The following is a 20,720-nucleotide window of genomic DNA, read 5'->3' as shown; positions in this document are numbered from 1 at the left end:
TTGTTCAAACTTGTATATTGTTGTTTCGAATTTACTTATTTTGATGCATGTATTAATGTGATTAAGATGCAGTTTATGTATCTTATATAACATGTTTATTGTAATTGTAATTACAAAATACATAATAACAGACAAAAGTGAACAACACAATACTACAACCATCTCATCACCATCAATCTCAAAACCAACCCCTACATCAAGTTCTACCCCAATTTCTGACTGTGGTGACAAAAGTCCAAAGCAAACCGATGATGCAGATCCTATGGTCATTCTCTTAACTTCGAGACATACATCAACAACTTGGAGTCACTTTACAAGAAAGCGAGTTGGGAAGGAAATAAAAGCTGAATGTAACTACTGCAATGAGCAACTTACTGGAGGACCAAGAGCGGGGACAAGTCATTTAACCAAGCATGCAAATAAATGTGTAAAAAATGCTTAGATATTCAACAAACAAAGTTATTTGGAACAAAAACTAAAGATGATGGTTCGAATGACACTCTTTCTTTGGCACCATATGAATTCCACCAAGATAAAGGGAGAAGACTTGGCAGAAATGATCATTTTGCATGAATACCCTCTTATCATGGTTGAGCATTATGGCTTTAGGAAATACTCCAATACTCTTTAACCAGGCTTTAAAGCTCCGTGTCATAATACAACCAAGAAAAATATCATGAAAAGATATGAGACTGAAAAAGAGGGCATAAGTGCATTGTTGAGCAAAACGAATAGTAGGAGCCTTGACCACTGACATATGAACCTCAAGCAATCAAAGAAAGAGATACATGGCTGTCACCGCACACTTTATTGACAATGGATGGAAACTCCAAAGTCTTTAGAAGTTTGTTCCTTTATGAAGTTTCACTTTTCTTTATTTCATGTGTTAATGCATGTCACATTTTGTTTTTATAGAAGTAAGAGGTCTCATTAAAAACCCCATTCATAGTTGTCCCTTACCAAGAAGAAAGGGACAAGTAGCGGAAGGAGGAAAAGAGTACCTCATTTTATTGATATTTCAAAATTACATAAGAAAGCCTCTACATAACATCTGGAATATTGTCCTCAAAAGATTCAGCAACTGCCTATATAACAGCTAACAATTATCCGATCCCTTATTTAGCTAACTTATCAGATTCCCAGTTACATCCCCTAGGAATGAACTTTACTAACAATTCCCTATACTATACATAAGACTCAATCTCCTTAATTAATGCATGTCACATTAATATGATAGGTTTTTGTATGTCCCGACACCTCACACAACTGAGGTTCTTGCTGAACATTTGAAAGAATGCATCCACTACTAGAATATTGATATCAAGTTGTCTTCTATAACTATCGATAATTGCACTACTAATGATGCTATGATTGATATTTTGTGGCAAGAGTTTCCTTATGGCTCGCTAATGTTGCATGGACGTTTTCTTCATATGCGTTGTTGTGCTCATATACTTAATTTGATTGTTCAAGATGGGTTGAGTGTTGTGATAAAAAATGGTCTTGATAGAATTAGGGTTGCCTTTTGGAATGCTTCAGATAAAAGAAATCAAAAATTTAAATAAGTAGCTAAGCAAGTGGGTCCTGAATGTACAATAAAGTTACAACTTGATTGCAAGACTAGGTGGAATTGGACTTATGACATGCTTATGATTTCTTTAAATTATAAGGAGGTATTTGTTGTCTTGAGTGGTCGTGAAAGTTTGTTTAAGAATCCGTCACTAAATGAAGATTGGGAAAAGGTGGAGAAAATTTGTAAATTATTGGAAGTGTTTAATGATATTACACTTGTACTTTAAGATCTATGTTAACACTTAACTCAGATAATTCTTAGTTTATTTTATTATGCTTCTTAATGGACATGTTTGTTTTATGTTTGTTGTTTATTTATAATTTAAGCATAATAAAATAAACCAAGGATTATCTGAGTTAAGTGTTAACATAGATCTTAAAGTACAAGTGTGATATCATTAAGCACTTCTAATAATTCACTAATTTTCTCCACCTTTTCCCAATCTTCATTTAGTGGCAGATTCTTAAACAAACTTTCACGACCACTCAAGACAAAAAAATACCTCCTTATAATTTAAAGCAACTATAAGTATGTCATAAGTCCAATTACACCTAGTCTTGCAATCAAGTTGTAACTTTTTTGTACATTTAGGAACCACTTGCTTAGCTACTTGTTCAAATTTTTGATTTCTTTTATCTGAAGCAGTCCAAAAGGCAACACTATCCCTAATTCTATGAAGATCATTTTTTATCACAACACTCAACCCATCATGAACAATCAAATTAAGTATGTGAGCACAACAACACATATAAAGAAAACGTATATGCAACATTAGAGAGCCATAAGGAAACTCTTGGCGTAAAATATCAATCGTAGCATCATTAGTTGTGCAATTATCCACAATTATAGAAGATAACATGATATCAATATTCTAGGAGTGGATGCATTCTTTCAAATGTTAAGTAAGAACCTCAGCCGTGTGAGGTGTTGGGACATACAAAAACCTATCATATTAATGTGACATGCATTAACACATGAAATAAAGAAAAGTGAAACTTCATAAAGGAAAAAACTTCTAAAATAATATTACCTAAGTGTTCAACTTTGGAGTTTCCATCCATTGTCAATAAAGTGTGCGGTGACAACCATGTATCCCTTTCTTTGATTGCTTGAGGTCCATATGTCAATGGTCAAGGCGATCCTACTATTCGTTTTGCTCAACAATGCACTTATGCCCTTTTTTTCAGTCTCATATCTTTTCATGATATCATTCTTGGTTGTAATACGACACGGAACTTTAAAGCCTGGTTAAAGTGTATTGGAGTACTTCCTAAAGTCATAATGCTCAATCATGGTAAGAGGATATTCATGCAAAATGATCATTTCTGCCAAGTCTTTTCTCCCTTTATCTTGGTAAAATTCATATGGTGCCAAATAAAGAGTGACATTTGAACCTTCATCTTTAGTTTGTGTTCCAAATAGCTTTGTTTGTAATATCTAAGCATTTTTTACATATTTCTTTGCTTGCTCGGTTAAGTGACTTGTCCCCGCTCTTGGTCCTCCAGTAAGTTGCTTATTGCAGTAGTTACATTCAACTTTTATTTCTTTCCTAACTCGCTTTCTTGCAAAGTGACTCCAAGTTGTTGATGTATGCCTCAAAGTTAAGGGAATGACCATAGGATCTACATCATCGGCTTGCTTTGGACTTTTGTCACCACAGTCAGAAATTACTATAGTGGTTGGCTTTGAGATTGATGGTGATGAGATGGTTATAGTATTGTGTTGTTCACTTTTTTCTGTCATTATGTATTCTATAATTACAATTACAATAAAATATGTTATATAAGATACATAAATCACATCTTAATCACATTAATACATGCATCAAAATACGTAAATTCGAAACAACAATATACAAGTTTGAACAAAGAAAACAATATTCAATAGTTCAAAAAGACTAGCAAAACTCTCAACTTTAATTGTTTAAGTACAAGCCAAATATCATACACGACAACACGTTGAAAAATAGCATTATACAGGACAACACGTTGAAGAAATATTATTATACACAAAGCAAAATTCAAAGAGATTAGCATTATACACGACAGCACGCCTCTCTCCCCTTTCGCTCAATTATTATATTCCCTGCTTAGGGAATGAAAATTATACTATGAAACTTCACTTTGAAGAAATAATAATAAGAGACAATCGTTCTTTCCATAGTCTTGGAAGATGGATATTTGATTTTTATATACATGTATTAAATCATATTGTACATTCTCTCCCTGCCCCATATACTGCTGCGATAGTTTTATCAAATTAGTTGGTTGCAGGGGACACGCATGTTGATTGTTGAAGGATTTTAACATTGAAAGTACAATAAAAGGGGATAAGGCATACATTCATGAATTTAAGTCTGTTACGGTAAGGATTTTAACATTGAAAGTACAACTCTACTACACGCAAACCAGAGTAAGGAAGAGGAAGAAGAACGCTATTATAAAGTTTCAACTTTTTTCAAAAGATGGGATTTATAAGACATACAATCAAACAAACGATTAAGCAAATCTGACTTCTCGGTCAGTAGAGTTGAAACTTTATAAATTACAACTCTTTATCATCTTTATCAACAGTAGAGTTGAAACTTTATATACAGATATGAAAAAAAAGGATTACAAATAAACGGTATAAAATATTAAATTATGATATATGGTTTTAAATTATAAAACGTATCTGGATGAGCTGGGTCCATTGTTTGAAAGTTGAAACTTACAGAAGAAGAATGCTTGACCAGAATATCGGCACAAAATTGAACAGTAGAGTTTGAAAGTTGAAAGCACGAGAGGTTTGGAAGAAAAAAAATTATTCATAAACTTATCCCTGATATTTGGTTAAATTATAAGTTCTATCTTATACAATATTAAGATTTATAAATTAGTGTCTAAAATTATACCTAAATTCATAATAGTCCAAAATTTAATGGATATTTAGTGGGTGGACGGATGCGGGGCGGGTAAGGTCTCAAACCTATCACCCGCCACGACCCACGATGGGTACCACTTCCTAAATCTACATCCGCCCACTACTTACTAAAGTTATACCCATCCCCGCCCCAACTGGAGCTGGTACGAAGCAGAATCCATGAAATTGTATCTGCTTGCCATCCCTAATTGGCAGTGCATATCATTAAACATTAATATATGTCTAATTTTATATTTGCATATATTTTGTGTCGAGATGGTCCTTTGATTGCAAATGGAATACACTATGGGAGAAGCTGCGATGCATGAATTGCATGCAGCCACATCACTGGTTACGCTCCCCATAGATTACACTGACTAAAACACAATACTATTTGACTGCATTTCTGGATATGCACCGTTTCATTAATTATATTTACTAAAAGATCAAAGAATCATAGTTTCTGGAGCCCATGCAGAAGTTGCATGTTATTACGGTATCGATATGATGTTCACGTGCCTTTTAAAAATAAAGCATCTTTGCAAAGTTATTTTGAATTCTATTGCCTCACATATAAACCTTGTGGATTTCAAACACTAAACAATCATGCGTATTATGTATATTTCCATGTCAGTTGTTAAAACGATATGGTTCAAGTCGGATGGGATCAGACTTACCATAGCCATATGAAATGCAACGTTTCACTATACACTCTAGAGTGTCTTCTACTTCAGATAGTGGGGCTGGGACAACTAGTAACATGAACAAGATATCGGCAGAGGCTGCGGGACAACCTTGCCAGATGCCATGAAGATGTTATGTTGGAACTGTCGTGGCTTAAGCCAATGCTGCGATAGTTCATGCTTTAGGACGGTATATTGTCTGTCTCTCCCTCTCTTATATTTCTTTTGAAACGCGTTAAAAGCAAGCTAGTAGTGGTTATGTTAGATGTAAACAAAGTATGGACAATTGTTTTACAGTTGATAATAGACACTCATGTACGTGTTTAATGTTGCTTTGAAATAAAGACATAAGTGTTGATATTTTTATTTTTACTCTCGCATTCATATTGACACTATTATTCATCATGGTTTTGATAAATTTCACTTTACTGGCATACATGTTCCATATTTTGATCAACTAAAACATCTCATGTAGGATACGTTAAACATAATTGGTAGGGTCTTTTCTCTCCCTTGGCTCGTAGGGGGACTTTAATGAGGTTTTATACTATTCGAAAAGTCTGATTGTCATCGGAAAACAAGATATCGTTCAGAAGAATTTTGAATTGTGCTAAGTAGTAATGGTTTATTTGATAGACCCACTCGTGGATGGTTTACATGGCATTATGGTTCGAATGGTACTAATGCAATTAGAGAACGATTGGATTGCTTTGTAGCTTATAAGGAATTGCCTATCACGACATGCAAATTTTCATTTCATTTCTGAGGTTGTTGCAACCTCCAATCATTGCTACCTATTAATGGATATGAGTGCTGTTGATCGCATTACGCATGAGCCGAGCATGGGTGATCATTTTCGATTTGAATCGTGCTAGGTGAATGATAAGAAATGTCATTCATGCTAAAGTTAGAGCTGCTTGGACAACTACTGTGGATAATTCACTAGATAAGATTGCAACAGTGGGTGATGCTTTTGGTCATTGGCAACGTGATCGCATTGCGTCTTCATGGGCTCATATTAATGAACCTCACAAACAAGTTAACGAGAGGCTCCATCGTAACCCCTTGACTTTTGTTCGTGATGACTTTATTAGGGTCAAAACTGAACTTAAAATGTTGTTCGATAAGGAGGAACAATATTGGGCTCAGAGATTTAGTGTGATGTGGATGTCTCATGGTGATAGGAATACATCATATTTCCATGCTCGAGGGAATAAGAGAAGGAAAAAAGAATTGGATCCGAGGACTTCATGATACTCAGGTTGATTGTGTATTGATAAGGAGGACATTTGAAACATTATTGTCTCGTACTTCCATAATTTGTTTACCATTTCCAACCATGTTATCAATAATCATATACTTGATGCCATTAAACCTGTTATCTCAGAGGATATTAACTCTAAGCTTTGTTTACCTTTTAATTAGGAAGAGATTATTATTGCTTTTCAGGAAATTCTTATGTAAAGCTCTGGGCATTGATGGTCTCCCTGCGAGTTTTTTTCGTTTTCACTGGGATCTGATAGGTGCTGATATTGTTGAGTTATGTATGAACCTTCTGAAAGGATAAATGGATATGAGCATGGTGAATAAAATGTCTTCGTTTTGATCCATAAGGTAGAGGACCCATAAGTCTTTGCACGGTGTTTTATAAGATTGTGTCTAAGGTACTGGTGAAACGACTGAAGTATCATATGGCCTCTTGCGTCAGTGAGAATCAAACGACTTTTCTTTCTGATGGTCATCAAATATAAAATAATATTTCAGTAGCTCATGAGTTACTTTATTACCAGAACTCGTCAAAAAATGGTCCAAATAAAGTAGTTGCTCTTAAACTAGATATAGAGAAGGCATATGAGTGGTCATTTTTACACGCGGTTATGCTTAGGCTTGGTTTCGCCACTATTTTGGTGGACTTGGTTGTGTTGTGTCGAATCTGTCAATTTTACAATTCGAGTTAATGGCTCATTAACTAAAGAATTCCATTTGAGTCGGGGTCTTTGATAGGGTGATCCTTTATCGCCCTTCTTATTTCAGTTATGTACTCAAGGACTTTCTACGCTATTGATGGCTGAGCAACGTCAAGGGAAGCTTAAGGGGTATATTTTAGTCATCCGACTACTCGGCCTCACAGATAGACTTTACCTTCCATTTTTGGGGTGTTGGAGGTAGATGACCTTTGTCACTACCTAGGCATGCCACTAGTAACTGGTAAAAACAAATCAAATGCTTTTGGTTTTTTAGGGACATGATTTCTACAGGAGTAATGGGTGGACTAAAAACCTTATGTCGTTAGGCGGACGTGAGATATTCATTAAAGCGGTAGCCCAAGCTCTTCCCCAATATGTGATGTCATGTTATCTCTTATTCGTACTATTTGATCCAGGAGATGGTTAGGACAATGCATCGATACTGATGGTCTGGTCGAATCTCGAAACGTGAATGACCGCTTGTTACTTGGAAGACAATGTGTATGCCAAAGAATATTGGAGGAATGGACTTTCATGAAATGCATAGATTTAATTTGGCGTTACTTGGGAAACAAGTTTGGTGACTTATAAATGAGCCTGGTTGTCTTATGGATAAGGTATTACGTGCAAAATATTTTTTGGATAGTTATATCGTACATGTTAAGTTGGGCAATAACCCCTCTTTCACATAGAGAGTGATCCATTATATGTTAGGTGCCATGAAAAATGATATCTTCTGTAGGTGGGAATCAACAATTCTACGCGTATGCATATCGACCCATGGGTGATTTATCCAAATTCTCCTTTATTGGTACATATTTGGATAACTACTTAAATCACATTCCTTGTCATGAATTCATGGTCTATGGAATGACTTGTTGGAATGAAGCTTTGTTCTATCCGGTGTTCCCTCCGAGCGATACTGCTAAGATCCTTGCGATAACCATTGCTCCGTGCCAAGGTGATACAATTATATAGGGCTATCATGATACTGGATACTATTCGGTGTGATTAGGATATTCCTAGTTCCAACATCGTACTCATACCCAGGGATCGATATCTAAAGCATGGAAGATCATCTCCATTTTACAGGTGTTTCCCAAGATCTGTATTTTTGTGTGGCAGGTGGTAAGGGGTTTTTTCCTGTTCATAGTCACCTAAAGGTCGTTGGGTTGTCAGACAGTCTTTGTCCGGTGTATCAGATGAGCGAGGAGATGGTGCATCATATTGTGCATAACTGTCTTTGACTCAAGAAGCTCTTCGGTCTGTAGGCATTTGTCACAGTTGGGAGAGAGGAGGAGAAGCACATAGCGAAGGGCATTGGGGATTCAGAAAATGAATTAGGGATTGAGCTAGGGATTGCACGTAGTGAATTGGGGAATTTTGATTGTCATGATGGAAGAGGAATTAGGGTTGAAAAAGAGGGAATTGGGGATGAAATCGATTCAATTAGGGTTTGGGAGCAAATCAGGGATTTGGAACGGGAAGGGGAAATGGAAATAGGATGGATGGGTTGTCATATGAAGGATTTACTGTTGGGACCAGAATTGAGGAGGATATTGGGTCATCTGAGGCAAGAGGTGGGCTTAGTTAATGGTGGGCCATGGGTTGTATTCTGATGTGGCAATAGCTGCATATGATCCTGCATGAGTCATCACAAGTTAGTTATTTTGTTAGATTTCCAATACATATAGCTGTGGTACTTGTAATTATATAATATGTACCCGATTCCATGGGGATTACCTTTGATGAATGAATGACTGACAAATTCTCTTCATAAAATTCTTCTTCTACTTCTCTAAAATCCCCATTCCTTATCCTAAATCATATATTCTCTCGTCTACTCTCTCATCTTTTCTTCTCTTCTTCGTCTATTGTCTTCTCTATTTCTTGAGGATCATAACAATTGGTAATCAGAGCCTATTCTTGATCCAACTTAAGCTGGGTAAACAGAAAACAACATGGTGGAAAATAAACCTCCAGAAATTCAAGAAACGAGTAGTGGAGAACCATCCAAGACTGCACCGAAATGGTGGGAAGAACAGAAAACAATTTGGGAAAATAGACTCAGCAGTTTAGAAGCCAGATCAGAAGAAACCAGGGAATGCCTTCAAAGAATCTTGAATCTAATGACCAAGAACGCTAAAGAAATGGAGCAGACAACTCCCATGAGCAAGCAGCAGAATTGGTTAAAACCCATGCCAAAACAGAAGATTTTATGAGACTCTCAATTCAATACTTGCGGTGTTTTTAATCAAATTTTGTTCCCTCGTTATGTGCAATAAAAGATGCTTAAAGAGTCTGATTCGAGTGTTACTAGTTATCCTAAATCAACTCCAGTTCAGATGACTTATGAATAACAAATTACTTGGGAAAAAGGTATGGATCGACCTTCATTGGGTACTTCTCAACTCATTTTTATCCACTTCAAAATTTATTCGCCTGAAGGACAAAGGGAACATGATGTTTCTCACGTGTTTGATAAAATGTCTGTAAGAGTAGAAGACGCATTTCAATCGATGTTTAGAGAAATTTAATTCTTAGAGTTTATGATTGTCAATACACATGTTGAGGTCTTTGATCCTTATTTGTTTCGGCTTTTGTTGATGGGAAGAAGTATAAGTCCATTTGTTGGGAGTTTGAGTATGACTAAAAGGGAAATTGGTTCCGACCGTGAGTGGTCTGAAGAACAAAAGCTGGAATGGATAATATCCGAACCAAGTGGAAACGTCCGTTGTTTGGTTTTTGATCTTCCTATAACAGAAGAAATGGTGTTGTTTTGGATATAATCAGTATCTTGGCAAAGTTTCCGGCAGATAACTTTGGAGCATACGCCATTTCAATTGCAACTTTGACAGATCTTGGTTTCTTATGGTTTAGAGAATTTTACTTGGAGTCTTCTCGTGTCATTCAGTTTCCAATAGAGTGTTTCCTTCCTTGGATGCTGGTGGATCACTCGAGTCTCAAAGTGCTGGTCTTCTTGAAAGTGATTGATGCCATTTGACATTTATAACGACTCAGCACAACTGCACTGGTTGTGCTAAAGCATCGCTTCCTCTACGATGAAATTGAGGCTGAGGTCGATCATTGTTTTGATATATTTGTTTCATAATTATGTGAAGCTATTTTCACATATTACAAGAGCTGGTCTTCTACTGAACTGCTTGATCCCTCATTCCTCTTTGCCTTGGATAATGGAGAAAAGTATTCTATCCAACATATGTGGTTTATTTCCCTTCTAAAGGTGACTAGAGTGAAGTTACTTGGGAGGACAATTAATTTAAGAAGTTTGATTGTTGAACGGATGAATAAAGTCTTCAGAGAAAATCTTGAGTTTCTCTTTGATCGTTTTGAGTCTCAAGATCTATGTTCCATAGTGGAATTAGAAAAGCTGGTAGATATACTGAAGCATTCCCATGAATTACTTTCAAAAGATCTTTCAATAGACTCATTCAGTCTCATGTTGAATGAGATGCAGGAGAACATATCTCTTGTGTCATTTTCTAGTCGACTAGCTTCTCAGAGTTGGTCTGAGATGCAAAATGATTTTCTGCCAAACTTTATCCTTTGCAATACTACTCAGCGTTTTATCCGATCTTCAAAAGTTCCTCTGGCTCATGTACAAAAGCCATCAGTTCCACATGCCAAGCCAAACTTCTATTGTGGTACTCAAGATTTAAATTTTGCACATCAAAGTTTTGCTCGATTGCATGGTGGATTTTTTGGGATTCCACACATGATTTCCGTTGTTAAACTTCTAGGATCTAGGCCTTTACCGTGGCTTATCTGAGCACTGCTGGATCATATATCAAACAAGATTGCTACACTTGAGCCTATGATCACAGGTTTGCAAGAAGCACTGCCGAAATCAATTGGACTTCTTCCTTTGGATGGGGTGTGACAGGATGTATGAGGCTCGTTAAAGAGCAACTCAGCTGGGGAACAAAACCAGAGCTCAAAGCAGAAGTTATTCGCGGAATAAAGGAGATTGGGAGTGTATTATATTGGATGGGGCTCATTGATATTGTTTTGAGAGAGTTGGATACCACACATTTCATGCAAACAACAGGTTGGTTGGGCTTGCTTCCTGGTGCAGATGGGCAAACATTGTATTCACAAAATGGTGGAGACAGCCCTGTTGTCAACCTCTTCAAATATGCTACAGCTGCAATTGTGTCGAACCCTAGGGCTGTCAAATACGGGAAGTGTGTTAGAACACGCACTTGCATTTACAAGTGCAGCATTAGATAAATATTGCAGTAAATGGAGTGTTGCTCCAAAGACTGGGTTCATTGACATATCAGCTTTAAAGGATTTTGTGGTCTTACTATCACAAATGCGATACTTTGATCCTTGGGGACAAGGATCGTCTAAAGGGGGAGGAATTGTCACGGTTGGGAGAGAGGAGGAGAAGCACGTAGCGAAGGGCATTGGGGATTCAGAAAATGAATTAGGATTGAGCTAGGGATTGCACGTAGTGAATTGGGGAATTTTGATTGTCATGATGGAAGAGGAATTAGGGTTAAAAAAGAGGGAATTGGGGATGAAATCGATTTAATTAGGGATTGGGAGCAAATCAGGGATTTGGAACGGGAAGGGAAATGAAAATGGGATGGATGGGTTTTCATATGAAGGATTTACTGTTGGGACCAGAATTGAGGAGGATATTGGGTCATCTAAGGCAAGAGGTGGGCTTAGTTAATGGTGGGCCACGGGTTGTATTCTGATGTGGCAATAGCTGCATATGATCCTGCATGAGTCATCACAAGTTAGTTATTTTGTTAGATTTCCAATACATACAGCTGTGGTACTTGTAATTATATAATCTGTACCCGATTCCATGGGGATTACCTTTGATGAATGAATGAATGACAAATTCTCTTCTTAAAATTCTTCTTCTACTTCTCTAAAATCCCCATTCCTTATCCTAAATCATATATTCTCTCGTCTACTCTCTCATCTTTTCTTCTCTTTCGTCTATTGTCTTCTCTATTTCTTGAGGATCATAACAACAACCCTGCGAGGCTTTCTCTTAGTACTGTAGATAATTCTCTTTAATGGTTAGAGGAGTGTTTATTGGTCTTAGCCCTTGAGCAATTTGCAGGTTTGGTTACCCTTCTTTGAAACTTATGGAATGTTCATAACACATATATTCATGATGCCATGTTGCAACCGATGTGGGTCATTGTTGCTAACGCCCATGTTTTACATAGGGAGTTCTTGGAGGTCTCCCGATCTCGTGGCCAGGTACATTGAGTTGTCGAGGTCTTTAGCTTGGAGGAATTTGTTCTGTTGCTTCTTCTTTTTATTGGAAACCCCTCAACTTTGATGGTTCTTTGGATCCTACGACGTGGTCTGCTGTTGTGGGGTATCGTAGTTCAGGATCATGTTTGACAAGTTATAGTGGTGTTTGACATCTCTACTTTGGCGTTTCATATTCAACATGCTAAAGATCGTTTCAAAAATGTTTTTGGTTTTCATATTACTTTAATTCAAAATCTTGTAATACTGTTGCATATAGTTTAGCTAAATGAGTCATTCGATCTTTGAGATCTTTGTATTTTAACTTAGTTTGTCCCGAGATTATCTCTACAGAGGTTACGAACGATGTAACAATTATTTGATCTAATATAATTTGGGGTACTCCTTTCCCCTTATAGGTCCAACCCTTTGGTGTTGGGTATGAGAGGTTTTTAACGAGGCCCTTTAAGTTTTATTTTTTTTAAAAATATATATTTTATCTTAATTTACTAAATATATTATATTATTACTTTAAATTATGAAATATATTTTATTCTGATCTTAACTTCAAAATATTTTAACATGAAATATATATTTTAAATTAAAATTAAAATAAAATATTTTAAAATTAGGGAGCTGTTAAGTCATCGTCACGAATTACTACATCAACAACGAAAAATACTGATCAAATAGCCACACTGAATTTATTTTATGAATTTAAAAACTGCAATGGATGCAAAAAAATAATTCAATGATCAAATTAATTTTTTAAAGAATAAGAACTTTAATATTTTTTTTGTCAATGAAAAAATTATTTTTTACTTAAACACATAAAGAGAAAAGAAAAATGGGTAAACTACGCATTTAGTATTTAATTTTTTAATTTTAATCTGTTTTAGTATATAAATTTTTTAGTGTTCTTATTTTTTTTTGGGGTTAGTGTTCTTATTTTTATAGGTTGTTCTTCATTTTACTTTGTTTTTTCGTTTTTGGATTGTTCTTCATTTGTAGTTTAGAGTTTTTTTTCTTAATTTGCTTTTGTTTCTTCGTTTTTTGTGCTGTTCTTTGTTTGAGGTTTAAGGTTTGTTATTCATTTGCACTTTGTTTTTATTTTATGGGTTGAAAGTTGGTCACTTGCTGAATCATCGCATATGAGATGAATACGATTTCAAATGAAAGAGATGTCTCACCAACTTTATGCTATAAGACTCTTCATTTTTTAACTTTTGAATCAATTTTTTTGATATCATGAATTTTTTGTAGTATGTTTATAATATTAAAGACTTATTACGACTCGATTTTCTAGAAAATCAATATTTCTGATTTTGTTTTGTTTATTGGGATACAAAGGTTCTGATATAGTTTACTGGATATGAAGTTTCATTATGCGTTTTATTCTCGCTTGTTGTCCCCATCGATGCCCTCATTGTTGTAAAAGAAAGAAGAATAAGAAATTCTTTTTAAATTTTAGGGTTTCATCCCTTAAATAAACTCATTTTCATTTCATATTTTCACGTGAGATGCTGATGTGGATTTATGAGAACATGCGTCGAAAATCAGAAACGAAATAATAATTCTTTATCATTTCGTCTGTTAAGTTTTTAACGACATAATACTAAAATGAAACACAAATTAAATTTTAAGTATAATTTAAAAAATTAAATTTTAAGTATAATTTAAAAAATTAAAAACTAAAAATGGATTAAAATTAAAAGTTTAGATATTAAATGCATAATTTATAAAAAAAAAAAAGAAAAAAAAAAAAGAAAGAAGAGGATACGCCCTTTTCATTTTAAAGCTACCACGATAATGGGATAACATATTTCAAAACTTTGAAATTTGAATACCAAATTCACATAATTCGACACTCTCAATCGCCGGGTCTGCGAGGCCAAGCCACACAGAGAAAGAGAAAGAGAAAGAGAGTTGATGGAGGTGACATCAGGTGAGGGCAAGAGCAACGGCAACTGCGTCAACAAGTCTAAACATGAACGGCGAGTAGGCTTAATTTACGATCAGAGGATGTGTAAGCATCGAACTCCTTATGGTGATGATCATCCCGAGAAACCTGATCGAATCACCGTTATTTGGAACCGGCTCGAACTCGCCGGCATTCCCCAAAGGTAACGTTTCGAAATTTTCACCCAGTAATCTGATATCCTCTTTCGTTTTCTCGCCGTTTATTTCCGCTGAGATTTTTTTGAGTTACTTTTTACGAGTACTAAGTAAATGAGAATCATCTATATTGCAAAATTCATTTCGATTCTTCAGTTTACTGTCTTTGGAAACCAATTGTTATCATAAACCCTAAAACCCTAAAATTATCCTCACGTTTCCTTTTCTGTGTTTTAGATGTGTGGTTTTACATGCTAAAGAAACCGAGGATAAATACCTTTGCGGTGTTCACTCCAAAAACCATGTTAATCTGATTCGTAATATAAGCTCCAAACAGTATGATTCAAGGCGAAATCGGGTCGCATCCAAGTTAAATTCTATTTATTTAAATGAAGGGTCATCTGAATCTGCTTACCTCGCTGCCGGCTCTGTTATTGAGGTACATTTTAAAATTATCTGATAAACGTTAGATTCACATTTTAAAGTTAAAAATGTCAAAACAGATTTAAAATTATTTTTGGTCATATAGGTTGCTGAGAGAGTGGCAAAAGGGGAATTGAATTCTGCTTTCGCTATTGTTAGGCCGCCTGGACATCATGCTGAATATGATGAAGCGATGGGATTTTGTTTATTCAACAACATAGCTATAGCAGCTAGTTTTCTACTTGATCAAAGGGTAAGAAGTGAGCTACTTTTATTTTTCAGGGTTATTTTCCTATTTTACACACAAGATTGCTAAGTGTTTATGGAAAGTGACAGTATTGCATTTTTAATTGATTTTTGTTTTCCACTTTCAGCCTGAACTTGGTATAAAAAAGATTTTGATTGTTGATTGGGATGTTCATCATGGTAATGGCACGCAAAAAACTTTCTGGAAGGATCCTCGTGTTCTGTTTTTCTCTGTTCACAGGTACATAACTTTCTCGGTCGATTTTCATATTTTTAAGGAGAAGATTAGCGTTGTTCATCTAATAATAGCCTTTTGTTTGTTGCTAAGTTTGTTCACCTTTTCCAGGAAAAAAATTCCAGGTCTTCAAATAGAATATAGACTTATTACATTCAATCAAACATGACCTCTATGACCACTTTAATTTTTTTTTCTTGCAGGCATGAGTTTGGGAGTTTCTACCCTGCTAATGATGATGGGTTTTACACTATGGTTGGAGAAGGACCAGGTGCTGGCTATAATATAAACGTTCCTTGGGAGAATGGACGGTGTGGGGATGCTGACTATCTTGCAGTTTGGGACCATATTTTAGTTCCTGTTGCCAAGGAATTTAATCCTGACATAATTCTAATATCTGCAGGATTTGATGCAGGTTTGATGGTTTTACCTGTTGAGATTGATCATTGCTGGTGTTTCATCTGCTTTAACTCTCTCCATCAGCATAAATCTTACTTACTTGTTTGTAACAGCTGTCGGTGATCCTCTAGGGGGATGTCGGGTAACACCATATGGATATTCGGTTTTGCTGAAGAAGGTTAATGATTAATTTTTTTTATCATTTTCTTAACTAATATTTTGAAATGAGACTTACAATATTGGACCTTCTTTTATGTAACTAAAAAGATTTGTTTTCTATATATTTTGCATTTAAATCAACTTCTTTTTTCCAGTTGATGGATTTTGCTCAAGGGAGGATTGTTTTGGCACTAGAAGGAGGATACAATCTTGATTCTATTGCAAATTCAGCCTTGGCTTGCATGGAAGTTTTGCTAGAAGATAAACCTATTTCTGATTTAACTGACGCATATCCATTTGAGTCTACCTGGCGAGTAATACAAGCGGTAATAATCTGTTAGAATTGTTGTTGTTGAGCTTTCCAATCACTTATGTTGTGAGTGGTATTAACTTTGTTTCCTTATTTTTTGTTAGCAATTTGTGCTTAGTTCATAGGGATAGCAAAACCCGAGCCACTTGATGGATTTCAAATCTATCCGCTCAGAATTGAGCAGGTTTCTTTTAAAGTGGATGCTAGTGGGTATGACAATTGTTTGTCATGCTCCGCACTGTTCCATCATGTGTGATTTCCATTTTACCCTTATAATTAAAGGGGTAAAATTTTTTATGTCTGTGTTATACAAAAAAACATAAATTCTTTTATATTTTAATATTCAGAAAATTGTGAAAAATGTTCTATTTTATATTTTCTTTTTTGAAGAATTATAAGTTATATATTTACTAGCCTTTTAAAAAGTTGAACATATTAGAAGTAATTAGCAAAAAAAAAATAAAGGCAAGGCAAGGTGGGGATGGATCTATACAACTTCCATGGAAATGGTAGTAGTTTCAACATTATACATCCATAGTGGAACGGAGGGTGGTGTTTTAGAGCGTGCTAACAGTGGAGCAGTGGTAGATTTGACAACATCTTCCTGTGTCCCACTCCATTATCATCTCTGTTAGTGCAGTATTTTCTTCTGCTGAGCCATCAATTGTTTTTTGCCAGGTTCGTAAAAAGTTGAGTGCATTTTGGCCAACGCTTTCAGATGAACTGCCAACAACATTGACCAATCAAAAAGCTCCTCCTGTAAGATTGTTTCATTTTGATTGCAAAATTACTATCATGCTTTCATCATGTCAAATTTGGATAGCCGTAGTTAGTAGATTAGCATGTTTTTATTAAATTTGTCTTATTTAGGTTATTTTAAAATTCATTAGCACTAAACATGAACATAAATGCAACAATTAGGTATTTCCCCTATAACCGCTAAAAAAGGAAACATGTATTTATGATTTTTCAATAGATGGTACGTGATGCTAAATCATATGTGAATCTTCAATACCTCTAAATCTAAATCAATAAAGAAGAGTCTATGTAAATGGAAAAGATGAAAAAATATGCAAGGTGGATGTTTTGGAGTTCCAGTCTTGTCATCAAGGATGAAATCATAGGGAGAACATGTCTCTTCATAAGATAACTATTTTAGGGTTCTTGTCAATAAGTTTGACACAAAATTTTATTTGTTGCCCCTATACATCTTTGTAATATAATTGTTTGCAATGCAGCATGTTTTACTGTCAAGCTCTGAATCTGAAGATGAGGTTGATGAAGCTTCGGAAATCATATCAAAGGACCTAGTTCAAGCTATTGAGGATGTTGTTGAACCCCTTTTAAAGTTGAAGATTGAAGATTATCATGGTAATAAAGTGAAGGCTATGCTCTTAAGTTTTTTCCCTTCGTATCTATCTATTAGCAAAAATAAGCTTTCTGAAAAAAATTAACTTCTGCATTTTTAGATGTTTGTTTGACTGACAATTAAGTTGTTAAAGGAAAACCACCTAGCAATTAACTGAAGTAAGACAATCTTTTGAAAAAATTACACAATTTTCAAGAACCAGCTGTGATTACAACTTTTCTTTCCCCTTGTTCAGTAGGTGCTGGAGCAAATAGTGGCAAATATTCTAGTCAAGCTAGGTTTCTTCACCCTAGCAAGACAACTGGCACTCTTTGTTGCTAGGTCCATTTTGAGCTTGCTCTTTCATTGGGCCTTAGCTTGTGCCTATTTTAGTATAACAGTGCAAGTTAATTGAGGATGGATCTTCGTTAAACAATAGTCGATGCTGAGTCTACCATGACAATAGTTTTAGGTCGAGAATAGTACCTCTAGTTGATTTTTGGTGCAGGATAGGCCTCATTTGGCAATTTTTATATTGCTTGAGTTGCTGTTGTTTGACAATCTTTTTTTTGGTTATGTGGGCCTCACAAAAGTTTTAGTTTAATCTTTATATTTTCATTTTTTAATAGTTTTAACAACTATGCCAAGACCATTATTTGACAAATGTGCAAACTTTTCAGAAAATAACCAGATAATAGATAAGATAATATCTTTTATTTCCCCCCGAAAAATGCCATTTAAAAGAAAATATCTTTCTGAAAGCCAATTTTTGCAGAAACTAGTAAGTCTTAATTTTATTTGAAATAATAAACTCCCTGTTGAGTGCAGGTCAAGTCACTAGTGCCTCGTGGAGATCAAAGCTGACCAAGACTGAGATTTGGTATGCTAGTTTCGGATCAAATATGTGGAAGTCGAGGTTCTTCTGCTATATTGAAGGCGGACAGGTTCACATTTTGTTATAAAGATAGATGAATCCCTGCATACTAAATCAATTATGTTTTTAGTTTTGGTAGCCTCTAGAGTTTAACTAATATCATAACCATGATTACACCTGATAATGCCTGTTATTTTTATGTATTTTTCCATGTTGTAATTGTGTTTAAGATATTTATGTTTATATAATTTAGATTTTAGATATGGTAATACATGATTTATATAAATTTTGAGACATTCATGTATTTGCGTTATTTTTTTCCTGTTGTGTATTTTTCCATGTTGTAATTGTGTTTAAGATATTTATGTTTATATAAATTTAGATATGGTAATAATTTATATTAATTTTGAGACATTCATGTATTTGTGTTATACTTTTTCCTGTTGTTTTGTGTACTATACCATGTTTTAGTTATTTTCTTTTCATGTTGGGTCTATATTTTCAATCTAGGTGTTGCCATACTAAACTCTGTTGCCATTTGGCAGGCAGAAGTTGGAAAAATTGACCTGTTTCTTCTAGTTTTTTCATAATATTGAATTCGGCATGTTTTTGTCCAATACCTTTTGAAGTCCTGCATCTTGAATTACAGTGTTTTCCCTGATTTAGTTTAGTAAGGTTTGCATAAGAGGAACGGGTCTCCATTTTAGCCACTTTTCATTAACGCTTTTCACTGGGCAATCATATTGGGGTTATTAACCTGGATCTAAATGCTTCCAAAAAGGGCATAAGAATGCACTAGATTTGTTTATGGGAATATCTGTTGGTGTTAGCTTTTACTCTCGATATTGTTTATGATTTGATGTCCTTTGCTATGGTACTTTGACTCGTGTGTGAATATCGAATTTGGATATATTGTTTATGATTTGAGCCGCTTTTTCCCTCCCCTCTTTTTCCTTTGCTTATCCCACTTTAACCTACTATCTACTGTTAGTCATTAAATTTTATATATGATTCTAGGTCATAGGTATGAAAAAGCCTTGTTCTGGTTCAATGGATAGAAACCCTCCAAAGGAGTTTTTCCTTGCTTATCCCACTTTAACCTACTATCTACTGTTAGTCATTAAATTTTATATATGATTCTAGGTCATAGGTATGAAAAAGCCTTGTTCTGGTTCAATGGATAGAAACCCTCCAAAGGAGACTCGTTGGAAAACGTTTCCACATCGTCTTTTCTTTGGTCGTGATTTTACACAAACTTGGGGTCCCGGAGGGGTTGCTTTCCTTGATCCTCTAAGCAACAATGAAGAAAAAGCATACATGTGCCTCTATAAAATCACGTAAGTTCAATCTACGTTGCAATTCTTAAGAAACAACTCTTGAATGCATTTGGATTAACCTGATTGAGTCATAACTGTATTGCTTTCGTTAACATCTTAAACAGGTTAGAGCAGTTCAATGATGTTTTGCTGCAGGAAAATGATCGAGATCATGATATGAATTGTCCTTTATTTGATCTAAATGCTTTGGATTCAATTGCGAATGAAGGTTCACTTATTGTGGAGGCCGTCAAGGTAATTCATGTATCTGCTGTCAATATTTTTGGGTTTATGCCATCTTACGTTCAGGTGTCCACTCTCTGCAATTGAAGGCTTTAAGTCTGGAGAGATTCCTTTACGTGCTCCTAGTAAAGATTATACTGACACCTTAGTAAGAGGCCTCGTCGAAGGCAAGCAGTTATCGGAAGAGGAGGCGACAACTTACATTCAGGTAGCATCTACAAAGCCCTTATGATTTCTGATTGCAACTCGTTGTTGCCATATTTTAGATGCTAATTTCTCAAGTATTTAGCCATTGATGGTACAGAATTAAGCAATTCTTGCTGCTCAAACAGTTGATAATAGATGATATTTGATAGGGTAATCTCTTGCCGTTATGTGTGATTAGTCCATTTTGTTTATTTGGTTAGTATTCAAGGAGCTGTATAACTAACAAATCTTGTGTTACTCGACTTATGTTACCTAATTTCAAGTGTGGTGGATATAGTTATGCGTTTGATATGGTTTTTATTATATTAGGGTATACTGCAAGATAGATTACTTTCGGTTTAGTTTTGTACATTTTTTCTCGGTAAATTAAAAAAATATAATATTTGGTCACTTTCTTTTTTATTTAATTAAGACGTGATCATTTTGATTTAATTTCCTCACCAACAATCAAAATTTCAATGACTAAACATTTAAAAGTTG

At 35.1% G+C, this 20,720-nt stretch overlaps 1 protein-coding gene and 1 pseudogene across 1 annotated transcript; both read left to right on the top strand.

Moving 5' to 3' along the window:
- Nucleotides 1-9,085: 9,085 nt before the first annotated feature.
- On the top strand, nt 9,086-11,589 carry LOC120158767 (annotated as a pseudogene).
- A 2,617-nt stretch (nt 11,590-14,206) lies between these two features.
- On the top strand, nt 14,207-20,414 carry LOC120158541 (histone deacetylase 5-like). Its single transcript, XM_039169361.1, is given in 13 exon segments — nt 14,207-14,488; nt 14,718-14,919; nt 15,010-15,156; nt 15,278-15,390; nt 15,588-15,799; nt 15,897-15,961; nt 16,098-16,268; nt 16,931-17,011; nt 17,491-17,623; nt 18,429-18,544; nt 19,618-19,811; nt 19,916-20,071; nt 20,073-20,414. Coding segments are annotated over 13 exon segments (1,977 nt in total). The 5' UTR covers nt 14,207-14,294; the 3' UTR covers nt 20,266-20,414.
- Nucleotides 20,415-20,720: the final 306 nt, after the last annotated feature.

The sequence above is a fragment of the Hibiscus syriacus genome, unplaced genomic scaffold (assembly GCF_006381635.1).
Source record: "Hibiscus syriacus cultivar Baekdansim isolate YM2019G1 unplaced genomic scaffold, ASM638163v2 tig00111330_pilon, whole genome shotgun sequence".
Classification (NCBI taxonomy): domain Eukaryota; kingdom Viridiplantae; phylum Streptophyta; class Magnoliopsida; order Malvales; family Malvaceae; genus Hibiscus; species Hibiscus syriacus.
Note: the sequence above shows the minus strand (reverse complement) of the source record. Positions and strands in the feature narration are given on the sequence as shown.